Below are 27,752 nucleotides of genomic sequence, written 5' to 3'. Positions count from 1 at the left end.
AATAGCAAGAAGCACGTACTGCTGCTGCACGTGCTTCCGTGTCTTTTATTAGTTTCTTTTAACTTGTGATCACTATTTATTTTTTCTTTCATTTTTTTTTTTACAGTAACAGTGGGTATGCATTCAGTGCCCCACCCAACAATAGCAACTGCTGGCAAAAATGAGAATGTATTTGCTCTATGCGAACGAATCTAATGCTTTCAGAACTATGTAGTGAGGGAACTGCTGAATGTACAGAAAAAAAAATGGTAATGCAGCAATTCAGGCACCTGAGGGCAAAGTGTTTTCAAAAATAGCAACTCACTGATGTTTTGCTTGTGAAAGATCAGGGAAGCATGCATTTCAAATATATTTATCCCTGACCCATGCAGTGCTTGTATTTTACTTATGGATTGAGGATGCATAGATAGACCTGCGCATTGCAAACTGATGCACATGCCTCTCACTGCCATGCATGCAGCACATACACTGCATATTCGGTAGCTGGCTCTGCTTTCCACACTTGTTTTCCCGCTATAGCCTAAGGGAGTCAGCTGATCATAATTCTGATGTCCACACTGAAGTATAAGATATAAAACTAGTCCTTTCAGCATATTGTAAAAGTTAGTTTACCATCATTGGATGATGTTGAAGGCGTGGCTAAAGCATTGTTCGGTGTCTTGTTTTTGTTTAACCATGCATATATGTCTCAGAGAAATAGTAAGTTATTATTTGCTAAGCAACTGGGCAAGTAAAAAAAAACTTAGAGGAGCGACAAGAGGAGCATGTCACTGCATTTAATTGCAACTTTTCTTTTTCCTGTCTTTGTTCATTATTTGGTGCTCATCTTGCTCATCTCGTATAGCGCTTCTGCTAATTAAAGAAACATCAAACATCCTTTCTTTCTATCACTTTTTAAGCCATGGACCAACCATATAACACTCTCATATCGTATGTACACTTCAAAAAACCTACAGGGTAATCTTATGAACCCAGCCATGTGTATCATTTTGCGTGGCCACGGTTTCAGGTATGTCGAAAGTGAGAACTGTCGGTCTGTCCCATTCGGAGATCTTGCATGGCTGCTAGAAGCCATAGAAGCAGAACTTGTGTTTCTGATATATATGGGACATGTGCATGTATACTTTCATGCCACCTTTAATGCTATGCAATGTTTTATGCACAGTGACACTTCATCAATTATTAGCAAAGTTGCGATTTTTTTTTTTACTCATCAATCGCGAGCTGATGTCTAAATGCAGCTAGTTCATAGATGCATCTGTCAAACTGTGCCTCTTGATTCTTCGTAAAGCTGGCTTCTCTGCTTTTATACTATAAGCGGGGCAAAGCCATTTCTTATTTTGCTAGGAGCTAAATGGAACTATCCTCGCTTTCATTTACGAGATGCTACAGAAGTATTGCGGATTATGTTTAGGCCGCACCGCTTGCCGAAACGCAGATTTAGTAATCATCTTAATTGTTTCCAACTGGAGCTCTTGCCAAGAGCATATACTTGGATGGAAAAGCTGCTCCGGCCTAAATTAAATATAGCGAGACATGCTAACGCTCAAAAACAACTCCACGAGACTTGCAGTTAGCTGCGCAGCGTTGAAACAATAAAAACAATTTTATGGTTGGAGTTCAGAGCGCGTTAGAAATATGTTTGAAGAATTCGCAGTCCGTGTTAATTGCGCCTCCCCCTTCGATACTTGTTCTGCGACGTTTGTGGTGATCGAGCGCCGACGTAGACAACAGCCGCTGAAATTTCTGACTGCAAATTTTGTAGGACACAAGAGGGTGTTTACTTGGCACACACGTCTCTACGTCTCTACCACATGCAGAAAACAGAACTTCCGGTGCTGCAGTTGCAGGACAGATCTCCGCGAAGTGGGAGGAGGCGGCCTCGCAGGCGCACGCCTCGAACGCTCGTGTGCCTCGATCGATTGTCGGCAGTCCGACTGCTGAATTCTCTGAGTGGCACGTATTATTTTTAGTGGCGAGAAGCTAAGCATACGCAGCAGCGTCACAGTTTGCCTCCTTGCGGCCGTCGAAGGCGCGCGTCGCCAATCGCAGGAGGCATCCCGCGGGCCACACTTCGGTGGCGCCGCCGCTTGGCGGAAGGCGCCGGCTAGTCCTAGATGGTGCGAGAGATGCGAGCGCGCATGGAGGCGAGCCGAGGAGGCGTTGGCTGTGCGTGAGGGTGAGCCGCCGTCATGACGTGATCCGCAGGCCGAACCGAGCATGGCCAGCGTCCAGCGAGACCACTGGTCTTTCGTCGTGCTCCAGTTTCTGCTGTTATCACTGCTCATTTGCAGGCACGGCGCCTTTGCGGACCGGAACAAGTACTGTGAGTATTTGCGGATAACGGAGCTCTTCTCTCCGCCTAGCCCTGCGCGCTTGCCGCCGTTCGGGACAATGCACGCGCGATTAGTGCGCGCCTCATGGGCGTGCACGGCTCCGCCGATCGCCGCAGCTCTGAAGAAAGAACGATCGGGGTGGGAAAGGTGGAGCGGCCCACGCATCGCATCGTTGCAGGCCCAGCCGGCCGCCGTTCGCCCTAGAAAAGCCATCGGCCTGGCCTCTTGGTGCAAGAATCGGGTGTCTCCGCAAATTCGATATGTCCCGGCACGCTCCCGTGGCTGCAGAAAGACGGCCACGACATTAATCATAGAAAATTCGCATTACTTTTATTTAACGCGCCTTATGCATTTTGTTGATCAACTAAATGATCAACGCGGCATTGGCTCGAGCCATTATTATAGCGTGTGTATATACTTGCGGAATTATCTTTCTTGCCGCAACGCTTCGTAATACATGAGTTCGGTATACATGAGTTCTGCTTGTGAATGCACTAGCTGATCGACGCGTAAATTTTTACAAACTAAGCTACGTGTAAATTACAGGTGTATATTTGAATCCCGCAGAAATTTATTCATCCACATGTATGTATATAGAATATCATGGCAAATAAGTTTTAGAATTCAGACGTCGATCATTGAACTAACAAAGCTTGATATCTGATATTGCTGTTATTGAATTTAAATGTACCATGCTAAAACTTGTTCCGAACCTCACAATTAAATATTGCCTATAGGTTCATTTTACCCATTGCAAATAGACAGAAGGTTCATTTTGTATACAAAATGAACCTTCTGTCTTTGTCAGTTGAATGTGCCTGCCACATCCTACAGCTGTACGTGCTAACTGCTGCAGAGTCAACATGCCAGGATTCCTTGCAGCATGAACATTACATGCTTTGAAAAAATGCATGCATGTATGTTTCTGAAGAAAGTAAGCATTTTTTTTAGTTTGTTTTGTAGTAATTATGAGATATATTATTATTCTATATATGTGCAAGTGGTATTTCAAACATTTGCATACCTTTTTTTTTTTTGCATTTCAGTTCATATCTCGTCATTGTGCATGGGAGAGAGACACTACCCTCAGTACAAGAAGATTGATGGTGCCGTGCTGACTTCAGAAAGCGAGAATAACCTGGAGTGTGCGGTCACCTTCCAGACTGACTCCATCTTACAACGCTTCATGCTTCGCTTTGAAAGGCTGGCCTTGGACTGCCACGATCATCTAGTAATTTTTGATGGCGCCCACGCCATAGGAAATCACAAGGTGCTGAGAAATATGACTTTTTATATATTTTGTGCCGTGCTGAAAATTGTTACAGATACCAGAGCAAAATATGTTGCTTTACCATTTCTACATAATTTCTATTATTAGAAAGCCACTTGCATTCAATCAAATTTACAAGTTTCTGGCTATGAGTAGCATTTATGTATATTTTCTAGCGAACATATCTTTTAGAACAAACTTTTAATTGTAGTGCTGCTGCCTTTGTTTTAAAAATTCCTCTCAAATGGCATGTCAGATGAACTAAAATACGAGACCTTTTTAGCAAGCTGGCTTCACTGCAGTGTGGATACATTTGCAGTGAAGCCAGCAAAGAGGCACATAAACTGTTATGATTTTCTTAAAGCTGGTGCCATTGCAAGGGCATAAGCAGCAGTTTCCTTAAGTACAGTGGATGGCCAATTTTCTAAGGAGCTACTCATCAGCCTTGCTGTTGGTATAATTAATGGCAAAGCAAGTGCCCACATGACTTAGCTATGAAAGAAAATTGTCATTCCTAGATCACCAGAGAGAGCTTATAGTTGTTATAGTGATCCACTCTCTGTTCTGCCTTCTCCTGAAGCTATTCATGTACTGAATCTTGGCATGCCATTGTAGTGCATGGAAACATCACACACATATAGCTGATATTTCTTTAATATCTTTTGAGTTGAAGATTCAAGGAGTGCAGCATTTGTTCTAGAATAATAACGATGCCACTTCTAGGCAACATTTGCTTCAAGGAGTGCAGCATTTGTTCTAGAATAATAACGATGCCACTTCTAGGCAACATTTGCTTAGTTTTTGGGAAATGGTTCAGATGAATGTGAGTTTTTAGTTCATCTGAAAAGTAAGTCTTTGTGAAATGTTTTGTGCAGTAACACCTTGTTTTATGGGGAAAAAATGTTTTAAATCTGGTAGTGCAATCTGGTTAGAGCACATGAGAAAAGGGTATTAAATGGGCATACCTTTTGGCATCAATACATTAAATGTGAAATTTTCACCAGCAACATAGTTACTATGAATAGGGAGGTGAGTCATATTTTTTTCTATTGGCAGTCTGAGCCTCAGTCACCATATTCTTTCTGGCCACAGGTGGATCTTTCATGTCGGAGCACACGCTCAGATGTGGGGACCATCTTCACACAAGGGAACTATGTGACCCTCAAGTATACCACAGATAGCTGGAGCCCGCAAGGAAATGGCTTCAAACTAATCATCACTGCCTACAAGGACAGCTCACTTCCTGGTGAGAAACACTAGTTTAAAACAAGTTACACCAAAGTGCAAAGTTACACAGAACTTACAAAGAAGCAGATCATCTTGGCAAAAATTTGAGGTGCACAAGATTTTCACATGACACAATAGATTGTGCTGTATATATCTCAAAGCAGTATGAGCCATGAGGGGTCCTGTATTGACGAGCTGTGTAATTTAGACCAACTGGAGCTTTTTATGAGCACTGACATCACACAGTATGTGGGTGCTTTTGCCTGTATTGAAACTAAAGCGCCATGGTCGAGATGTTGAACCCCTTTCTTCAGGCACAACAGCCGAGCACTAAACTATTAAGTCACTGCAGGTGTGCAACTGTGCACCATAATTCAGGTCTATAACTCAACACTAGTCAGCTTCATCATGTTGTGAACAGTGCATAGAAGCATCTTTATTACCATTTTTTAAACCTTTGTCTTCTGACATGATATATTGAGGTTGTTGAACTTCATATAATTTTAGCACGTGGAAAACTTTTCTGCTCAAGTTCATTTCATTGTTACTAGCATGCATTTTGTCATACACTTGTGGTGGTGCAGTGGATAGGGTGCTCGACTGCTATACCCAAAGTTGTGGGATCGAATCCCGGGTCACGGCGGCGGCTTTTCAGTGGAGGTGAAAGGCAAGATGCCCATGTGCTATGATATCTCAGTGCACGTCAAAAAGCCCCAGGTGGTCGAAATTTGCAGAGCCCTCCACTATGATGTCTCTCATAGCATGAGTTACTTTGGGACGTCAAACCCCATTAATCAAACCTAAACCAACTTCTTGCAAAACTGCAATTGCATTTCTGCAGAAGCAGTTTTAGCAGCTGCTCTTATTTGTGCTTCTAGATCTGAAGCATGACCTGAAGTGCCGGGACTTCGAGTGTCGGAACAGCTTCTGCATCTCAAGCAACTTGACATGTGACGGCGTCAACCACTGTGGTGACAACAGCGATGAAACAAGTCATGCTTTATGCATAGGTTTGTGAGCCTATGTTTTTCATGCAGTGCATGTGATGCCAGATTTGTGAGTGTCACTCAGCATGGCCCATAGTTGTGTGTCTCCTAAATCTTGAGGCTGGTAGCAAATGAGTCTCAAGACTGAATCCCCTGGTAAAACTAATTGCTGGGCTAGTTGGTGCATTACTCATAAAGGGAAAGGTTCACAGCACTAACAAATAGACACTCCTGTGTGTCTATTTGTGAGTGTCTATTTGTTAGCGCTGTGAATATCTCTTTCTGAGGCCCGTAGTTTCATGTGATTTCACAAAAAATTGTGAATTTTAGCATTTTTCTCAGAATTGTGTGCTAAGCCGCATTCTTTTTTTTTTTTTGGACATATCGGAAAGAACAGTAGAATAAGAATGTGATTAGTTTTATTGTGTGACTTCTCTTAACATGGAATCTGGTAACGAAGTTCTGCTGATGATTTGGCGTGCTTGCTTTTCCTACACTTGCTTCTCCTGTTTCAAGCAAGCTAGCACGTCATGCAATTGCACCTCTGACAGCAATGTGCCCACGTGCTCGTATGGAATGATTCACCAGTCTAAAGAAATATTACAGTATTTGCACAAATTTATGCAGACTTTTTCTGTAGTAACCTGAAACATTGAATAGCCGAGGTGCAAAATTACTTTGCATTATGTATAATATACTTATCTTGATTTGGTTTCGCTGTTTTTTGGTGAACTCAAAGTGAGCTCACCCACAAAACTCAAAAGATGCAAGAAAAAGCCAGCTTCTTAACCATCTTTATCTGGGAGGTGAGAGATTTTTCACAAACTGGATAAAAGGCTACACGGGCTGTTAAGAGGCTGTTAAGAAGTGAAGGTAGTGAAAGAGCCAAGAGGAGCAGGGAAGGGGAAAAGGTGGGGACAGGTACAGGTGCATATGGCACGGTTGCTACATGAAAAAGCTGAATGTGGTTATGTGTGGTAGGCTTCAAACAGGATGTTGCAGATGTTTGGGTTCAACTCGTAGAATTTGAACATTTCCACTGCAGAAAATTAAGGATCTTGCTCATAATCTTTGTCTGTGAACACACCAGAAATGGCAGGAGTTCAGTAATAGCGTTGGTAAGCTCTTGGAAAAACCAGCCATTTTAATTCAAGTAGTTTTACGTACGTACTTCAACTTTGTAAAGGTAGGCAACATGAAAGCAGTTACTAGTGCCATCGCAGCTTATAGTAAAGGCCCACTCACTGTACCTCAGATATCCCTTTGAAATACTTATGGTGTATTACTAAAAAAAAATCTGAAAAATCGTTTGTGTATATTTGGAGTATTATATTTCATGCCAAGCATAAATGGCACAAGAACTGTAGAATTTTATGCATGTTGCACTCTTAAGGTGGATCCGGACCACAAAAGGGAAATAACTAGGAGGATAAGATTGTAATGGAGCACATTTGGAAGGTACCTGCATATTACGACTAGTAGCTTACTGGTATTGCTCAAAGGAAAGTATACAACAGTTACATCTTACCAATACTCACCTATGGGGCTGATACATGGAGGCTAACGAAAAGGGTTCTACTTAAATTGAGGACAATGTAGAGGGGTATGAAATAGAAAATGGTAGATGCAACGTTAAAAGATAGGAAGCACACAGAGTGGGTCAGAGAAATAACTCGAGTTAATGACATTCTAGTATAATCAAGAAGAAATAGTCATGGGTAGGACATATGTAGTGTGAATAGAAATAAAGAAGGAGAAATAGTCATGGGCAGGACATATAGTGAGAAGAGGGAATAATTGATGGTCTCGTAAGAGTAACCAATTGGTTTCCAAGGGAAGGAAAACGTAGCAGGGGGTGGTAGAAAATAAGAGTGTTGGATGAGGGTAAATTTGCTGGGGTCAAGTGGATGCACCTAGCACAGGACTGGGTTAATTGGAGAAAAATGGGAAAGGCCTTTGCCCTGCAGTGGGTATAGTCTGGCTGATGATGGTGATGATGCACTCTTATGCACTCTTGGAATTGCAGCCCTATTTTTCAGTGCTGCATATTTCTGCCCATTTGATTATTTACTTCAATGTCTAAAGCTATTTTTGTAAAGGATACTGAGCTGCAGTGTCCTTTAGTAAAGTATTTCACTGCTGAGAGAAGAAAAAAACGTACACCATCCAGGACACACTGTAAAATATAGCAGATAAATGAAGGGGAAATGAGGGTGCTTGTTACAATACATGAAAGAATGGAGCCAACAGTCGGCGAGGCCAAGGAAAACATTGGAGATTGTAAGTTATGTTCTTTTTTTTTAATTTTTACTTCGATAATCACATAAATTAGTAATGTAATCTGTTTAGGGGAAAGATAATAAACACAAAGTAGAAGGAAAAACAATGTGCCGATCGGCACATTGTTTTTCTGCTGTTTTTCTTTTCTGCTATGCTACTGTGAATTGATTAAGCAGTCAAGAAAAAACATTGACTCATTAGTACAAATGCAGAGGTGGAAGCACTGCCCTATTCTGCTCCAAACTGCTTTCCTGCTCCATCCTGCTCCAAAATACAATATTGCTCCAAAACTGCTCCAAACCTTAATGTTTTGCCATCAAATTTAGCAGAACCTGGTTTTACCACTTAGTAAATCTGGGAAACTTTTCTGTCTAGAAACGTTTCTGTCGGCAGTGAACTACATGAGTTGTTCTTATGATTCTGCTGTGAAAACAAACGCATACTTTACCATCGAGCCTCTTTGTTAAGAACAAATGTGCCAAACCTACATGAGGCAAAAGCACACTCTTAGCGTTATAGGGCGATGCCATGAAGGTGCAATTCATTCTAAATTTTCTCAAGAGTGTTGGAAAGCAATACAGGGCATATCTTAACGTGTTGAACTTAAGGTAGCCTCAGTGTCGCTAAAGCAGAAGCTTACGAAGTGACTAATCTCAAGAGGAGGGGTGCTGTCAATCCTCCTTGCAGGCAGCACTGAGTGCTCAGGAATTGATCGACAGAGAGGATTGAAAAGGATGTGTACAAAATAGCATAAATGTGCTGCTCATTGATGTGAATTTCAAACTAGGGGTGGTGCTTGAGCGTATCAAAGTACTTTGGTAAACTCCACTTTTGAATATAGAAAATGATCAAAAGCTTTTAATCAGACTTGATTTTCAGACGTGGAGCGTAGAAAAAAGCATTCCATTTGCTAGTGTTGTTCCATATTGTTACTCAGGTCAGTTGTAATACTTTAAGAATCTGTACATGATTTGGCTGTTTGTCTTGTCAGAGATGCATGCACAGTCAAACAGCATTGAACTGTAAAAGAACAAAAAAAAAAAAAAACAAAAAAGAAGGAATCAAAGTAGTTTTTTTATGTCGGGCATAGAAAATTGCAATTATTAAAAGTGTTTGATCCTAAAAACATGCTCCAAAACTCTTGTTTTACTGCTCCAAAGCTGCTCTAAAATGACATTATTACTGCTCCCTAAGCTGCTCTAAAATGCTCAAGCCTGCTTACACCCCCACAATGGTCGTTATTTCACTGCATTAGCTTATGTCACTTGCCACAGTGAGATTATCAGCACTCGCATGCCCATCTCTGATTTCACGGAGCCTTGTAGAATGCTTGCTTTGTAGGGGCTTTGGCGTTTGATGAAATGCAACTCAGTATGTTGAGACCTGCTTTTGCTAGGCACTAAATCCACCTGCAGTCCATTTACCATTCTTACCATTTACATTCCTTTGAATGTTCTCTCTACAGCTGGCTTTGCACTGCAAACTCCATGATGATGGCGACACGCTTGCATGCAACTTCAATTTCTTGATGAGTTTTTTTTGTTCTAAGTGCTTTTGAGGTAGAAGCATATTCATGGAAGCTAGCACTCTGTAAAATATCTTTTGAAAGTTATAGTTTGAGTCATTTGACTAGTACTTTCACATTTTTGGGAAGGCAGAAGAGTTGGACAAATTGACTTGAATAATTTTTTTAAGCTCCTTGCCTTTATGTTCTGTTGGTATGCCCCATTTTTTTTAGAGCATCACTTTTATTGGTAGGTCATGGCTACTAGCTCAGGATTCATGGATATACTGGACAGGTTGTAGTCCTCTGGGGTGTATGTGTGTATGCATGTACAGGTTCTCAATAGTGTGCAGCACTAGGAGGGAGGATTTTTGTATCTTGAAGGAGGTGGGTGTACAGATAAGCCTTGATTCAAAATATTCGTTCCCAGGTATCAGAAGGGCAGGGTTGTAGGGTAGCAGAGGGGTCTTAACCTTTTCAGTCAATCAGGGGATCAATAATTTAGGAGGACCGTTTAGCAATGATTTCACCTTACCCACTTCCTCTGGGCTGAGAGCAAAGAAACTTGGCACAGATATTGGTAATTCTCTGTAAGGTTAGCCTTTGCCAGCCATAGCCAAGCCCATCTGGGAGACGATGGCGATCTCTTCTGGTTATGCCAGTACTCAGTCATGCAACCTTGTGCAGTATCTTAGAATAAAACAACCTCGGTTGTATTCTCTAGATAGGTGCCTCTTGAGGATGCACACTGCTGTCCTTTTATGCAGCTCCAAAGACCTTGCTTGTAGAAATCCACAAGTTGCTGCAAAAGCAATGTTATGACATTAAAAATCAGTCTCCTCATCTGGAAATGTTCATCAAGAATGATTTCAATATTGAAAAGAGGTGAAAGTTCATTGGCATGAGGTGAGTGAGGTGAATAAAAGGGATGTGGTAGAATTTCAAACCTGCAGCAGTGTGCTTCCATCTGTGCATGTTGGGAGTTAGAAACTGAGGTGCTGTTTTGACGGTGGACGTCTTTGGTAAGCACAGCAATCTCTTAATTTACATAACTTTCGACAGTTTTTGCAGCAGTGGAACACAGTATGCCACTGTGACGATGGCATCCTTTTTTAGGAGACTACTCTGCACTAGTCCCAGTACATTGTGAGCATGACCTTGCGTGCTGCACATGCTTGTTTAAAGATGGACACATGCTTAGTTGAGATTCATTAACTGGACTTGCATCAATAGTGGTGGACCTAGCTTTCATCTTCTGTGGTACAGTCTGCTAAAAAAGTTCTGGTTTCCACACCACATCATTATTAGGAACTCATTCTTGCCTCTATAATGGTGTGAGTAACCAGCGATACCAGCAAGTGGATACCTTATACACATGCAGATCTTGAATAGCTTTTCTCATTGAGCCTGCACTAATCTTGACATTTTGAGCTAGGTTTCAAATAAGTATGCAACAGTTGTTCAAAATGGCAGTTTTCACTTGCTAGGTGATATTTTCAGCAATAGTAGATTAGGGTTGCCTTGGAGTTGGAGCTTTTTTCAGCATCATCTGGCCACACACAATTCACAATAGCAGTCCTTGACTACATCATGAAATAGGGAATCCTTTCCATAATTCTTATTCAGCACATCAACCATTTCGATCCTTTGGTGCATGGTATTTCAAGTAAAGAAACATGATTATGGTCCTGTATGCCATTGGATCTGTTCTCACACCTCACGTCATTTCAGCACCTGTCAGTGAAACCTTGTTATTAGTTTCAAGTTGAAAATCAGTATGTAACCTATAGACACAAATATCATTGCACACATGGAATTTCAGCATTGTGCTAAATAAAAAAGAAAAGAGATAAGCCTGTGGAAGTCTTTAATGATTTGCTCTTCATGCTTTTGGGCACTTTTAATCTGGCTATGCAATACCCTCCAGGCACAGTGAATAGACTTGCTCAGTCACTGGATTGTGTTGTCATGAACATCTAAGCTAAATGTTATTTTTACATGCAGCAGACAGACAGTCCACAATCGCATTCGAAAGTTGGCAAGCCTTTTCTGGCAGCTTTTTCAACCTCGTGCCACCTTCCTTCTGTGTCAAGCTGCTGCATATGTCGGTTAAGTAATTGCTGTTCGTTAGATTTTTTCTTAGCCTACGCAGCCACTGTGGCTGCAGCTAGCCCATATCGCGGCATCACATCAGCAATCTAATATCCGCCACTCGGGGAAATCCAGCGCGACGGTAACTCAGCGGCGGAGCCAAGTGATTGGCACCAAGGGGCTGACCTTTAGGAGGGCAGAAAGTGACGAGAAGATGGAGTGATGCACGAAGACACTAAATCCAGATTTTGACTTTAGGTAACTCAGCTTCACCAACTAGCTCAACTCACAGTTCTTTTGCAATTCATCAAAAGGCATGTATAATATCTGCAGCTATTCGTGAGGCAGCATCCTTTAACATTCTAGGCATACCACAACTTTATTGGACAGTAGGGCTTCTTTAATGTGATGGCACTACAAATCACCATCCTGTGAGAAGTCAGGATGCGGTGTTCATATTCCCTTGACCTCATTTAGGACAATATATTTAAATATGGATGGAAGCAAAAGTATCTAGTTATATCAGGGCTGCCTTCCTTTTATCAAGATGCTCTCGGCCAAACAAATTAATACCAAGGTAATAAGTCAAAGCTTGTTTGAGACATAGTTTATGTGAGGACGTGCACATATAGTTGACTTCAGGCCCAGATAATTTGCACTTTCTGTTAATTCACACAAATTTCAGAAGTTTGATCGGCTAGTTTAATTTTTGATACATTTAAACCTGCTTAATTTGTTAAAACTTTTTGTCTTGCTCACTTTTCGTATTACTCCAGCTCTAGTGTGTACTCGACGTGTGTTATGACTATCGGAGGACTTCTGTCCTAATTTTCTAGTTTTGTTTTCTGAGCTTCTCTGCTAGCCATGGGTGATAGCAGCTATCGTTAATGCATCATATCAGCCAAGCCCACCCAGCTGTATGCACACAACTTCAGACGCCCCCTTATGCACACAACTTCAGACGCAACTTTATTCCCCCTAGTTTAGTAGGCTTCACGCTGTTATCATGCTGATGTGTAGCCTCTCTTTTCTGTCAGTGGGGTTTTGGTATTCCCTGAAACTGCATACTCAAGGTCTTTGTTGATTTGCTTTGAACCCTTCTCATGTGAATGCTGTCGCTTGTGAGGAGCTACACCCAAGAAGGTTATACAAACCGTTGCTTCATAGCAGCTTGAAAGAGGCTGTTGAAACTGTTTCCATTTTGGAGCAGTTCTACTTCTATACCCCCTACAGTCCCAACTGAAATTGGCAGACGGCCCATTGTCGGTAACTGACAGAGCTCTGAAGCCGGTATTCTTGGCCATTCGATGCTAGGCTCAATGTGGACCCTGATGGCCTGCCAAATGCTCTGCTTTATAGTTGACCAAATACTTTCAGCCAACAACCCCCTCTGCTCGAGCAGCCAAACATGGCCCATAGTAGAGTTGTGGTTGGCTGTCCACAAGGTTGCCAGATACTTTGAGCAGCCACAAATTAAATTTGTAACATAAAGTCGATGAGACTAATATGTTGCTCTAGTGATGTACTTAATCTATTTAATCCTACTGCTTTTCGTGAACTCGGTGCATGCAGTAAACCGGAGGTACTAAAGCATCATATGAATAGTCCTCGAAAAGGCACCTTCTTGAGAATTAGCATGTATATTTTTAGTGAATGCATTTGCATAATACCCACACAAAGATGGCACAGCGAACTGTTTAAATAAAATTATTCGCAATGTGATCATGCTCTCTTTTATTTTTCATCTTTGCCTTCACAAGCTTAAAAATGATTGAAATAGCTTCTCTAGACATGCGAGTGTCACTGGCTCTAAAATGAGGGCCTGATGTGGGGTATATATAGGGGTTGGAGTTTTTGGTTTTTATTTTCTGAGAATTCGGCTGACTTTTTTCGGTGCTTATATTCAAATACAATTTTTTTTTTTCGGTTAATATTATTTTCATCTGAAGAAATATTGTTTTTTTTCGGTGAGATAAGAGGCATACATGTACAATTAAAAGTGCCGTAGTGTTCATTTTGGCTTTTTTTTCTTCCATGTTGTTTTATGCCCTTCTATTTAATGTGCAGTTGGTCATTATACAGCTAGGCTCCTGGAAGAAAATGCTATTGCCATGATGAAAATTAGTGTTATGACAAAACGCATATGTAAAACATAAATTCACACATATAGACAAAGGAGTAACTGAAATATTATTTATTACGATAAAACTTTTGCATAAAACCAAATTCCTTAGAAACAAATTTGTTTCTCTCGGCTTGTGTCTGAGAAGTGTCAAGTGGCAAGGAACTGGCGGACTTTGGTCTTTGCGATTTCCTGGAAGCACTTGCGCTGCAAATGCTCTGGTTTGTCCTTCGTTTCTCGAAGTGGCTGCCTTGTTGCAGGCGCCTCTCGGACTGCTTGATATGTTTATGAGGGCCGGGAAGCACTGTGGTCATTCTTTTCCCATTCGTGAGGTCATGAACATTGCCTCAAAACCCTCAGCAGCTGTACTTAAACCAACAATCCCACTGTCTCACATCATGTCCCTGGATTGAACACTTGTAATTTTCTCCCATCATTAAGAGTTCGCAGTGTGCACGAAAAGGTACTGACCTTTTTTGGTTTAAACCGAACCTTTTAAAATGCATTCGGCGTACCTTTATCGGTGTTTTTCAGTTTAAACCGAAAAGTCCAACCTCTAGGTATATATAAGTTCTATTAATGTTGCTGTTATATGCGTGCACATCATAGTGGCATTTTCTGTTTCGTAGTGTTTCTTTGTTTTTTTTGTGCGATTGACATGAAGGACCTGGCTGCCATGGAAATGTGTGTATTATGTGCACTGCCAGGCATCTGCTCAATGCAGTGCTTGCCTAAAAAAGTCAAGATCTGTGCTTCAGCTTTGCAAATTATTCTGAGTCTCCTTTTTTTTTCTTTTTTTTTTTATGCAGGACGTGCATGGGTTTTGCCCAGTGCTGACAAAAATTAAGCAGCATCATTATTTTATTCAATTCTTCTCAATTCAACATCAGGAGTGTCATACCTACATTCCAAATGTCATAGTAACGTTAGTGCGTAATGTTGCCTGGTGACATTGCACATTGGCAACATCAAGGCAGTGTTATGGATTGGCATTTGAAACTATTAAAGCAACGTTGTGGTAACATTTTGTTTGCGTTGTTTGAGTGGACAGCGCGTGCAAGGGTGGCTTCTTGCCTTGGCACCACGTTGGCAACCAAAGGGCAGCTTGTGTAAGGCCAATAACCAATCCCAACCTTGGCCTGACCTTGACCTAGCTTGGACCAAGGTTGGTTAGGCTGTCTTTCGACATTACATCACTACAGGGCCAAGGTCATTTTTTCTTTGGGGTATGTATGCTACAAAATATTAGCAGAATTATGAGAAGTTGTTCCTGAGCAGTTTTAGTTGAGAAGCACATCTCCATTTCTCATTAGGTACATTTAGTATGATGCAAAGCAATTTTTGGCAGGGTTTTGGAGGCCATTCGATAATTCAACCTTCAGGTAATTTGGTCATTCATTTTTCCCAGTTCCTTCAAGTCGCGAGACCAGGGCTTCATTCCAACCCCAGAGCCATTTGGGGACTATTTGCAGAACAAATCATTCAGTGCTTTTCTCCCATAATTTACATTGAGCTAATGTTTACAGCCACATTTGCATAGATAAAAGGTGCCAAAATACTGTTCATATATGGTCCAATATGGTCCAAAATAAATTTTGAACCATGTTAAGACTTCTGATGAGTCAAGCAAAAATGTCTGATCTCCTAATTAAATTCATGAGTCTGCTGTAATGACACTTTTATTTAAGACTGGAGATGCCTTCATAAAAATTCTTTGTCAGCAAGTTTTTCATCTTTTCTCACTCATACTTATGATTCTACTGGCTTCATTCTTGAGAATTGTCACATTTATGAATCCACTCACTCACATATTCAGAAGCTTATATACGAATTCACTGAACAACTAGCCGAATTTAGAGATAAAATTTATTCACTTGTCTTGCAGGACGTAGCATCTTTTTGGTGAGTCTCAAGATATGATACTGTACTGAACTAAACTAACTTGTTTCTAACGCTTGCATTGATACATGTCAACAGAAAATAAACAAACTCTCAGAATAAACTAGGGATACTGTCTTTGAGACAGGAAATGTGCAATTACATTTTTCTACATTTGTAACTGTAGGAATGACTTGTTTAGTTTATCTAAAAGCAATGCTTTAGAACCTGTACTTTATGCAAGGCATTCAAAACATCATTGTGGCACAAAAGTTCGCATAGTGCCATATTATCTTGATGTTGCTATCAGCAATATGGCTGTAATGAGCATGGTCAGGGTTGGTACATATTGAAGGTGCCTGGTCAAAGACGTGAGAAAATTAGGTATTTGGAACTATGGCATTGTGCACAGTTTAACAAGCAAAGCAGGAATGTAGTCTTTGTTCATGTCCTGTTTTGATCACTGTGAGGCTAGCTTTTTTAGGCAAGCTTTGCACAGCTTTTTAGAGCAAAATGTAGCCACTAGATGTACACCATGTGTGACTCCAGGAAGACAACAAAGCCCACTAAATGGGTGTTATTACTGCATCTTCATGCAGATGACACAGCCAGCAGCCAAATCCTGGGCCTTGGTGTGAGTGTGTTTGTGACACTGGCCTTGGTGGTGATAGTGGTGGGCCTGTTGTTGTGTGTGGGCGGCCTGTGCCTGTGCCAGCGACTGCAGCACCAACAGCAGCAGCACCAGGCAGCCTCTGGGGCAATGACGCTGACTGGAAACCACCCTGCTGCCCTGCAGGCCAACCACAGCGCCTTCCCCAGTAAGCGTGTAATGACGCTTTCCTGGCTTCCCCCCTGTCTGCTCTGCTGCACTACCCTGCCTGCTTGTCTGAGGGGATGCATCTGTTCCCAGTAGCTGTGTATTGTTGCACGCTGGTCTCTGCCTGGCCCAGATGCTTAGCCAGTGGGCAGCTGTCATCATTACCAAGGAGTGCGCTTTGCTGAGGCACATACCTTTCACCTACCTCTGCTTGTTTCAACAGGCAGATGTGTAGGCAAACAATGTGTAGTATTCGTGCAGGCTGTGAAAACAGGAATTACCTGCAGAAAGTGATATTGATTGCTAGTTTTATGCCAAACTATAGAGCTCGTTTGGCTGAAAAGTCATCGTTGTCGCCGTAACCTAAAATGAGAAAAGTGGCGACGAAGAAAATACGCTCATTATTTCGTATCACTCAACTATACTTTATGTGTTGTTATACCATTCCGCTTCTGATTTAACATCAATTTTCTAGCCAAGCTGGGAGCTGGTTTGTGATAGGGGCTTGAACTGATGACAAATGCACCTCTTACAAGCATATGCATTCACCCTCTTCTCGAAAACAATCTTAAACAATATAAAAGTATTCACAGCATTGAAAAGGCAGTGTTAAAGGTAGGATTCATCTGTCTGATGACTTTGGTGAAGCCAGTAGCACCAGGAAAAAAAGAAACTTCACAGGGGCATCCAGTCACATTATGCGTTGCAATGCGGTAGCATCAGAAGCTGTTGAGGCCTTTGCGCAGTGGTCCATGTCATTCTTTCGTGGTTGTATTTGTGGACTCCTGCACATCAGTCTGCAAACAACCAGACATCTCGACACTAGAGGTGGTGATACAAGCACAATGAAAATACAGCTAAATATTTAGTTTTCGCTTCTGGTCTGGCTACATCACTTCCGGTCTGATTACGTCACTTTCCTCCAGCCAGTGACCCAATTCTATGACTGGCAACACCGTCTCTCTCGATGGGGCTGTTGTTGCTGGAGTGGAAAAAACTTTCTTTAATGCACAGGGCAGGAACTTAATGTCATGGGCTCCACTCAGAGAAATACTTTGAGCACTTTTATGAACAGACAAGTCATCATTGATAGACTAGCTCACACAGCTGGGGTGAGGCATAAATAGACATTTCTTTGAACATATGTGCACGGCAATGGTTTTGGTCATGTTTAAGATTTGCAGAATGGGAAATACTTTGAGCACTTTTATGACCAGACAAGTCATCATTGATAGACTAACTCACACAGCTGGGGTGAGGCATAAACAGACATTTCTTTGAACGTATGCTCACGGCAATGGTTTTGGCCATGTTTAAGATTTGCAGAATGGTCCCTGACAACATTGATTGTAAAAGGTAAAAGAAGAGTTTGTCACACATAAGAAACGCTTGTTATCATTTAAGCATATTTGATTGGAAAGATGTCAAGGTTTCTATATAAAATATCTTGATCTGTTTGTATCTGCTATGGGCAGTGGGGGTGGAGGCCAGACGTAGATCGCAGCCTTCTTGACAAAAAAGAACTTTACTGTTAATGCAGTAGAAACAGGATAGCTCTTCCATTTGTGCTTCTTTTGTCCTGGCCATTTGCACTGCCTTTTTTTCTTAAAAGCATTTACAATTTGCAAAAGGTGGTGGAGCAGTTTAATAATAATGTCACATCGAAGTCACTCAAAAGTGGTGTCGCACTGAATTCAAACTCTGGTAAAAGAATGCAGTTGACCCCAAGGGCAATTATAACATAGAAAAGCCATTACACCACACTGAAACATCTGTGGTTTTCTTGGAACGCTCCTTCTCTCCCCCTTCCTGGCTACTGGCGCATGGGAGACGAAAGCTTGTAGATGTGGCCTCCGGCCATTGCAAAGAAGTTTCAGGCTCCTGGCCTATAGTCAACCCACGCTATAGCAATGTGTAATTGTCAGTCAACATGAGTCAGTTTTGTGTTGGTACAATCAATTTCTTGTAATATTAAAAATACATTCTAAATACTCACCCTTCAGGGACGTTATCATATCCCTATCACAGCATAGTCCTCAGACATAGCGGTGGGAGGTTTTGGGGAACTTATAGTGATATCTTTTCAATGACTTTCCAAAGGTATTTTGAGGCCTTGCAAGAGAGAGAGAAGAATTTGCAATATCCTAAGAATTTTCAAAAACGTTCTGTGTGAAGATGAAAAGACAGGTATTTATGAGAGAGTTCACCTCTCGTGATGCAATTTAACTGGTGCTAAGATCCGTCATGGTGAGAATGCGATGGTGAAAAATTCTGAACTGTGATGCTGCTGCAAGTGCCAGTGCACTGGCCTTTCCACAGATGTACCTCAAATTCTCTCTGCTTTTGGCTAAAAGCAAGTGGAGTGTTAGGTGCATCTTTCTTCCATTTCCTTGTGCCGTAAATGTTTTGAACATTTTGCCACTGGGCAGTATTTTGTGCCTTTGTTCTAGTTTTACAACCAAACAGAAGTTGCTAATTGTAAGCTCTGTGTCCCACACCTCCCAGCTTTATAGCTATTTTTCCCAACTCACTGTTGAAACCCATTAAATCCATTCAGAGCATTTCAACAGCATGCTTATATTTGAAAGTGTTTACTGCTTCCATGCTTCTACTAGTAGCAACAAGTTGAAGTCAGACACTTTGCAAATAAGATAATATAGTAAAATCTCGTTAATTCGACCCCCGTTAATTTGGAAATTGAAATAATTTGAAGAAAGAATGCTGTTCCGGCCAGTGCCCATGTAAATCTATGGCATCAGACACTCAATTATTTGGACATGGGCTGGCTCGCAACATTAATTTGGAAGTGGGTCACATTGAGGTGCAACCCGCAAAGCCTGCGATCATCCAAATAGACCCCGTGTGAAAAGCTGCAGCACTCCGCAGAAGAAAAGCATTGACTTTTTTATATTTTACTATCTCACATTCTGCACAGTGATCATTTTGAATGGCAAAAAACTACTTGATGAACTGGTTAATGTAGTCTAAAAGTTTGTAATTCGTTGAAAAAGATGTTTTGTTCCTTCGAAGTTTCTATGTCTTGTTTTTAACCTTATGGTGAGTGCGGAGCTGCTCTGGATAGCCCTTGAGATTCCAGTGGTCTTTCATGAGCCTTGTTGAGTCAATGCCCATTTATTTTATTGGTTGTTGAAAACCGCCATGTGGCATTAGACGATCCCGTTAAGGTTCGATCTCCATTGACTCAATGCGTGTTGAAACTGCCTTTGTGACAAGGGTATAAGCTTCCTGAACATGAATTGCTTGGGACAGTGGTACCCGTGCACCTCAGGCTTGTGCTCTGTAGCAGGTGCAATGGCAATCGGAAATCCTCCATAGCTTAAATACAGCCCAGCAGCATATATAATTTCGGTTTTTTGCTTTTCTTAAATTTGCATCATTCCACGAGCATCGTAGGGTGAGAACATTGGCCATTTGCACCATTTTGGATGCTGCTTTATTGGTTACTGCTCTTAATATTTTAATTTAAGATGGCATCACACTATTCTAATGCCTGTACATATTTATCTTTTGTGCATGCTTGTGATTTCTCGGTTCTTCGAGTACGCTGAACCATCACATTTTGTGAATGCTTTGCTGCTTAGTTTGTATTGTGTCATCCTCAAAACACAGTGGGGCCATTCATGTGGAAGCACTGCTCTTTCTGCGTTGTGCTACAAAAAAGACTGAAGAGGCACAATTCTGGTCAACGTTCCCGATAGTGTGCACAAAGCAAAGCACTTGACGAAATCGCTAAATATTGTCGTTGTTGCTAAGTTTTTATCTCAAAAGGTGCAATACAAATATTCCAAGCATTTATTAGGTAAAATTACTGTAATGCGAACGATTTTGGCAGTTTTTTACAGATGTTCAATAATTCAAACTTTCGGTTAATTTGATCATTTTTCCTAGTCTCTTAAGGCCGATATAACAAGATTTTATTGTAGTGATGGGACAGTATATGCGATCTGACATTTTTGAAGTGAAGAACATGCCTCTGAAGTTACTTAGTGCTTATGTGTAAAAGGGAAAGGAAGTTTTATATATTTCACAAAGGAGGAGTGATTTCCAGCCTTTTGTTTGTTTCACAGGTTTAGCACAATTTCATGTGACTTAAAATATTTTAGTGATCCACATTTGGAAGGAAAACATTTGGAGGATTCTTTTATAGGTCACTATTTACTGCATGCTGTATGTAACATCATGTATATTGTGGATGTGAAAAAAAAAAAATTGAAATGGGGCGATTAGAAAGCAAACAGCAAAATAAGAGGCTTTATTTGTCAAAGGATGAATTCTTGAGTGGCAAGTTACCACTTCTAAAGGGTGGTGACCTCGATTATCAAGTGACTGCCAGCCAGGTTGGTGTTTTATACCTTAAGTTAATATTTTTGTTTTTGTATTCGCATTTGAGTTGCCATGTTTCTGTTTTGTTTGATGCAGATATTATGTACATTAACAAGACAATGGGGCATACAGTAGTTTGTTTAAGCTTAAGTCAGATGGAATAAACTTAATGTATGGCAAACAGTGCAGGGGGATTCATTAAAGAGATTAATAAAAAATATTGCTGGCAAAAATTATATCTCTAGAGCTTCCTTCAGCTTCATTCAGTGTATTTGCTAGTGTTTAGTTGAAAGCTCTGCTAGTGGGGACAGAAAATAGTAGTACGAGTACCCTGCGAAATAACCTGCTCTCACGTGAGAGCAGGTTATTTATTCTTCCAGGAATATTTTAAGATAGCAGAAGCATGCATGTGCGTGTGCATGCATTGTGCATGTTCTGGTGTTATGACTGCATGCGGCGAATTTTTTTTTTTGTTTAGGACATGGCTTAACTTAATGTCAGCTGAAGTAAGACTAAAAAATTAAACAAGTAATGTATTTTTTATCCAAAATATATGAGAGAGGACATAGTGCAGTAGGGGAGGACTCAGATTTATTTCAGCCATCCAGAATTCTTTACTGTATGCTAAGGTTCAGTAAAGATCCATTTTTGCATTGTGCCAAGTGCACTAATTGTGACTGAGGATTGAGCCTTTGACTATGCGCTTAGCAGCATAGTGCTGATGAGGTATTTGATGGCTGGAATAAAATAATAATTGAAGCTGGACTGGGACATAGAAGCACAAATATAATTTTGCCTATTCAGTATGCTTCCTTAACAGCTGCATGTGCTTGTGTAACTTGTTTCTGGCTCTGAGCAATTAACCCTGTTAACACAAAACTTCTGACAAGGCAAAAAAAGTTTTCTGTATTTCGATCTACTGTATTTCCTGCTTTTCCGAACAAACACAGAAATGTTTTGCAAGCTATGTGCTTAGATAATTGTCCAAGTCTTAGCGACAAAATCTGCTGTAAAGTTGCTTTTCTTTGCTTTATCTGGAAAGCATACATTGTCTAAGTGAAGAATATGGCAGGTCGAGTTGGCAAAGCCATGAAGGCAATTAAATAGTTATTTCAGAGGCTCCAATACTTAGGGTGCTTGTCTCAGGACTGCTTGTCCCTGCACAGTGCCACCAGACCCATAGACAACAGACAGTGTGTTAGTCTCACAGGCCACCGCATGGCCTATGAAACAAGCATGCTGCCTTAAGGATCTCTTTAAAGCATTGTGGCACTGGTCAGAGACAAGCCTTTGGGCTGGGGGGTTGGCTAAGGGCCTTGACCTCCGAGGGGTGGTGTGTGTGACCCAGGTCACCAGCCTGGAAGCGGAGGTGTTTACGGAGGCACTGCCGAACGCCTTTGCGAGAAGCCTCCCCCATATCCTGGAAACAGCTACCCCCCAGCGGCCGGCATCACATTTCACGTTCCCCAGGAGAGCCTCTACTACCCAGCCACAAAGTGACCAGGCCCGCAACGGCTCCAACTGGCTCGTCTGAGCAGGGTCTCCCGCGCGACCTGTCTGCGTGTCGAGAGCAGTTCTCCTCGCCGAGGCCACTGGATGCTGTTCCTCCTGTTTCTCCGGGTGGCGTCACCTTGTCGTCACAGCCCGACCTGTTGGCTGCTGCACATGGGGAGACACCACAGCACACCTGGGCCAACACGCTGCAGCCCAGGGGCCGGCCAGATGTGCTGGGTCCCAGCTTTGCCGTCGAGGCTGCGCAGATGCTGCCATGGGACATGCAGAATGGCGGCACGGCACCATCCAGCTGCACACTGCGAGCAAAAGGGGCTGAGCTTCCGCCAGACTCTGTGCGGCACCAAAGTGTTGTCTCCTCTCAGCCCAGTGGCTGGGAACAAACTTGGCTGTGAGCCAAGGTGCTAGTCATAACTAAAGTGGGTGAATGAGTCTTCATGCCCTCCTCCTCCCCAATGACAAAACCTGTTCCTGAGCCAACAGGACATGTATTTCACTTGCACAGAATGAGACAGCTATAGCCTATGTTCGATTTATCTGTATAAGTGCGGTATTGCACTCACCTGTACAGGGTGTGGTAATGTGCATTATTAGTAGCTTAAATGCATGCCCTGAAAGCTGTCTGCAGTGAAGTATGTTGAAGTGCTGTAGAGTTTTAAACCACTACAATGTGCAAAAGTGAAAGATGTTATTTAGTGGTTGCAGTTTTTATTTTCTCATTAATGACAGTCTTTGAAGCTTTGCAGCCATAATTATGTTTATGAGGATGAGTTCATAGCATATTAAGGCAACATTATTGTCTCTTCCTGGTCTCATTTTATCATTTTAACCATTTTATTATATGAGAACTTATTCATGTAATGAATGTAATTTCTTTAGACTTGTGACAGATTTTGTTGCAATAGATGCTAGTTAAAGCTTTGTCATTATGCGTAAACATGTGCTGCTTGAAACGAACTGAAGTAATGAACTGTATTACAGCGTATTGTGATGTAAACACCACCAGAATTTGTTTCTGGAATGTTCTGGTAGGATACAATTGTGCTGTAGTGATGCAAATGTATCAGCATTGTAGTACTATTGGGGCAGTCATTAGGAGACATGGCAATGGAATACCAGTAGAAAAATGCCACCTTGGGCTCTGTAGATGGCCAGCTGCCAGCGACTTGATCGATAGATTTCAACATTATTGACAAGGCCCAGCCACTCATTAGAACAGCGGTGATGCAATTCCAACTTCGGCATCCTGGTCTCATGCTGTTGTGCGGGGCAGCATAAAATATTAGGTTGCACATATGGCAAGAGCATCCATGCATCACCATAACGAGATGTAAAACAACAGTCATAAAAGGTAGATTGGATGAGGGCTTAACTCACTTTTAAAGATCTTGTGTATCTCATTTTTGTGTTAATTAAAAGCTCTCAATATTCTTGAGCATGATGAGCAAGTAGAAGCAGGTGATTTTCTGTATGTCATTGCCAATATCCAATAGGTACAAGTTATCAACTCATCACTCACCTTCAAGAAGTTCTTTATTTGATTACTTTTCTTACTTCATGGAAATAAGACCGCAAGACTTTTATTTTTCATGGTTGCACATTTGTATGCCTCAGTTATACATAATTAGAATCTTTAATAAAATAATTAAGCAATGCACACCTCACTAAAACTGTTTTTACTGCAGTTTGTTTCTCTCCTAATGTGAGAACTCAGCACGTCAACTCAAATCACTGCATTTGAAGTAAGCATTGATAAAAACAGTCGCACTCCATTTCAGTTTAGGCTAAGCTTGGTGTAAGGTGATTGTGATCTTTTGTTGTGGGAGAATTCGTTTAACTTGATAGCATTTATACAGGTTTCTTACATCAGGCAAATATATTGAATTATGTTTCTGGCAGCTGGCTTTCTAGGCCTATAAAGAACAATGAGTACAATTTACAGTCTGAGTTTCAGTAACTCTACATTGCTAATACCCGTGGAAAAAATGCATTGGCTATATGTATATAACAATGTGTATGTGTGCATGCTTGTGTAAAATGGATCCTAATATAGGGCTGTATTGATATATATGCGTATTCTCATGAACACATTTAATTTGCTAGTCAAAGCTGAGAGAGATTTCTTTACATTATTGGCCTGTATAGAGCTGAATTTTTCAATCAGAACTTTTTTGGCACTGCATGCCGGTACTGTAAGCACACGTATAGTCAAAAATGCAGATTATGCTCGCTAGTTGCATGCATGTCCATAGCAGTTGCAAATTAAACTCACTCTGCTGTACTTCAGGGAGTGAATCTGACTGCCTGCAGTGGCACCAGGAGCCCATAGTAGTGCCACGGGTGTGAGTGTCAACTCTTGAGTGTACATCTGTTTTGGCACCTTATTGTCACCTTGGAGGCCTCATTTTAAATGGTGTCATGTGAATGAGAATCAAGTTCTTGATTAGATTCCTTGCGTGCATTTTTGAGAATTTTCATATCCAATTACCTTAAGAAATTTGGCCTGTGTAAGGGGGTGTGTTTTTACCGCTGTTTTTGGACTATTTCTGACAGTGTTTTTTTACAACTTTGTCTAGCCTTAGAACACTTTTTATATGTGATGTGAAGTGAACTCTTGATAAGAAAAGCAGCCTGTTTTTTGGCAGTGATATGCCATTAGGCTGTCACATATGGAAGAAACCAAACTTAGGAGAAAGTCATGGGCAAAACATTTTTTATGGTGCTGCAGCACTTACACACTTGCTGAGATAGCAAATGTGCCAGCTCATAATTATTATTGTTGTTTTTTTTGCAGCTGCTTACTGATATTTCTTTTTCCAAAGCTCGTTGGCAGGAAGTGCATTTGGTTTTCACCTTTTTTATGGCTGTAAAGTTCATAACCTTGGAAATAATTTTTATTGAACATATTTTAATTTTACGTGCTCACATGTTTGCATCTTTTTATCCTTGTGTAGAGACATGTTTATGTGGACATTTATGTTTGCCTTTATTTTGCATTCATGCACACTCATGTTTTCCTTCATTTCTTTTCTCGCAACTTTATTTCTTAAAAACATATCACAGCCCATTCGCGTTTGAGTGAAATCTGGCAATATGTAATGTGACTTTACATAGAGCAGCAATATAGTACTCCTTGTAAGCAACTTGCAATGCTGTGATGAATTTTTCATTTTGGCATGGTCTTACATGTAATGCACATAAGGTACAAGGCCATGCAGTGAACTCCCCTGTATAGCCTTAGTGGTGACCAGCAGATTGAACGATTGCTGAACCAGGGTGTGTACATTAATGACTAAAATGAAAGGATGTTAGAAGTTGTCATGGCACTCGGAACAAGTGACAAATATTACTGCGACACGAAAAAAGCAACTAACTTAAGCAGAGGAGTCATATTCTCTGGGATGTAATAAAATGTAAACTAAAATTATATACAATAAAGGTTGACACCTGAGTAAAAAACATAATAGCAAGCCTCAGTGCTACAGCATCTGGCAGGGTCGACAACATTAATACAGTCAAAAGGCCACAATGGCACACTTAAGTATTGCAGAGTTGGCACAGGATTTGCATGCAGTGTAGAAAAATAAGTCCTCTCAAAGCAGTAAAATGCAAGTAGGGTGATGTGGAACACATCATGTCACCCTTCATGTGTTGTATAGAATTGTGGCTGAGTGCCTACTGTTCCCCAATATATATGACGCAATGAGAGAGCATCATGTTTTCTCGCAGTTGTTGCTCTTTGTTTTGCCAGCTGAATTGGACTGGTCTGATTGCTGGTAATAGCTAAGCATTGTGACAGAGTATCCATGCTATTGTCACATAGTCCTGTACATTATTATTAGCTTTCTATGTTTGATTAAGGTAGTCTGAATTTTTGCAGTGATGAACTCCACTTACAAAAACAGGTTGCATTGGAGCTTCTGTCTTTTCTTTGTCTAGTAGATGTCTTTGTATTTCAGCAAATGGCAGTCAGCCTGCCTTACAAAAACTTCAGTTTCATTATTGTATTGTCACAAAAAACACAGTGTGGCTGACATTTCTGGGCTTGAGTTTTTGTGGACCAAGCTAGTTTACATGGTGTGCAGATGCACTATAGGCACACAACAGCCACCATATGTGCTGCTGTCAATTGTCTGAGAAGCTTTGTGCATATCATGTTGTTTTCTACCAAGACTTCTTTTGTGTGCCCACGTGGGCCTCGTGTGCACACTGTAGACGTTTTATGTCGGCTGTGAGAATTGGGGCACTAAAATAATAAAATGACCAATCCATAGTGAACTGTGAATTGCAATTTAATTAAACATTATTACATGGTTTTAGCATGAAATAAACCACAGTGGCACTATAAGTTGCCAAGACGATGGCTCTAAACCAGTCAGGAATTGGCATCTCTGTTTTGCCTCGCCACTAGTGGCTCATAAGAGATTAGCAAAAGCAGTTAGTTTCACTGCTTCACTAGGCAGGAGGAAGGATTTTGAGCTATACTTCATTATGTGTGAATGCATATTAACAATTTTTTTATTGTCATATATACTACATTAAGGTAATTTGCTAATAACCAAGTATTTAATTAAAACTTTTTACAACTGGAAGTACGCCCTTGAAAACTCTCAGGAAGTTGTAGAGTGGCAAGAGAAGTTTTAAAAGTTAATATTGTCATGGATGAACAGCATTGGCAAATTACTAAATGTAAAGCCCTGCAATATTTTTTGAAGTGACACTGAATATATGTCAAGTGAATTCATAATATTATATTTATAGGGCAGCACCATGTTTGCAAACAAAATGGTGCTTGCAGACGCTGCAGTATTACTAAAGCAGACTGGGAGGGGAATGTTTTATCACCCATAGGAAATAGAGATGAAAGTTTCCATGGTATTTTTCCTATTTCACAGTTTGTCTATGACGATGAAGAGCAGTCGTGGGAATCCTAGAACAGATTGTGAAAATAAATGCTATTTCAAACACGGAGTATTTTTTAAACAAACAAGTAAAGCTTTTTGAAGTATATATATTTTTTTTCTACAATGCACAATGTAGTTGACTGATATTTAAAATTTCTTGAGTGTTTTGAAGAAAAGTGAGACAAAGTGTGCTACATAATTTCAGAGAAAACTATATTTAAAATGTCCCAATAAATTTTTGTTGTGAAGCTGCCCAGGCAAAAAAAAAAAACATTTGGTCCAATTGGGAATTATCCATTTGGAATAATAGGTCATCCAGGTGACTCATAAATCCATGCAGTTGGGTAGCTCAATTCATTCCAACTGTGAAGTCTTAACTGGATGCCCCAATTGGAGCTTCTCCTTAGAAACCAATGATTTTCTTGTGTGGGATTTGCATATTGCTCTACAAACACAGCAGTGACCTAAGTTGTAAAAAGAA

The 27,752-nt window shown here is 40.9% G+C and overlaps 1 protein-coding gene across 3 annotated transcripts; it reads left to right on the top strand.

The window, feature by feature from the left end:
• The first annotated feature begins 1,466 nt into the window (after positions 1-1,466).
• On the top strand, positions 1,467-26,827 carry LOC146205028 (uncharacterized). 3 transcript variants are annotated; one of them, XM_084589699.1, is made up of 6 exons: positions 1,467-2,326; positions 3,383-3,606; positions 4,699-4,852; positions 5,712-5,843; positions 16,294-16,512; positions 22,326-26,827. In XM_084589699.1, exons 1-6 carry the CDS (start codon positions 2,221-2,223, stop codon positions 22,760-22,762), a joined length of 1,272 nt encoding a protein of 423 aa, XP_084445825.1. In that variant the 5' UTR covers positions 1,467-2,220; the 3' UTR covers positions 22,763-26,827. The 3 variants fall into 3 exon arrangements, with proteins under 3 accessions (XP_084445825.1, XP_084445826.1, XP_084445827.1); XM_084589700.1 differs by having other exon boundaries at positions 1,469-2,326; positions 16,294-16,520; positions 22,204-22,526; XM_084589701.1 differs by having other exon boundaries at positions 1,472-2,326; positions 22,204-22,496.
• Positions 26,828-27,752: the final 925 nt, after the last annotated feature.

This window comes from Amblyomma maculatum, chromosome 1 (assembly GCF_055883805.1).
Source record: "Amblyomma maculatum isolate TAMU_Amacu chromosome 1, ASM5588380v1, whole genome shotgun sequence".
Lineage (NCBI taxonomy): Eukaryota > Metazoa > Arthropoda > Arachnida > Ixodida > Ixodidae > Amblyomma > Amblyomma maculatum.
Note: the sequence above shows the minus strand (reverse complement) of the source record. Positions and strands in the feature narration are given on the sequence as shown.

What these genes read in the sequence shown, in the direction of transcription:
- LOC146205028 (XM_084589699.1), top strand. Translation starts at nt 2,221, where the DNA reads ATGGCCAGCGTCCAGCGAGACCACTGGTCTTTCGTCGTGCTCCAGTTT. An exon ending in ACGCCATAGGAAATCACAAG is followed by an intron (nt 3,607 to 4,698) that starts GTGCTGAGAAAT and finishes TTCTGGCCACAG; the next exon opens with GTGGATCTTTCATGTCGGAG. An exon ending in CAAGGACAGCTCACTTCCTG is followed by an intron (nt 4,853 to 5,711) that starts GTGAGAAACACT and finishes TTGTGCTTCTAG; the next exon opens with ATCTGAAGCATGACCTGAAG.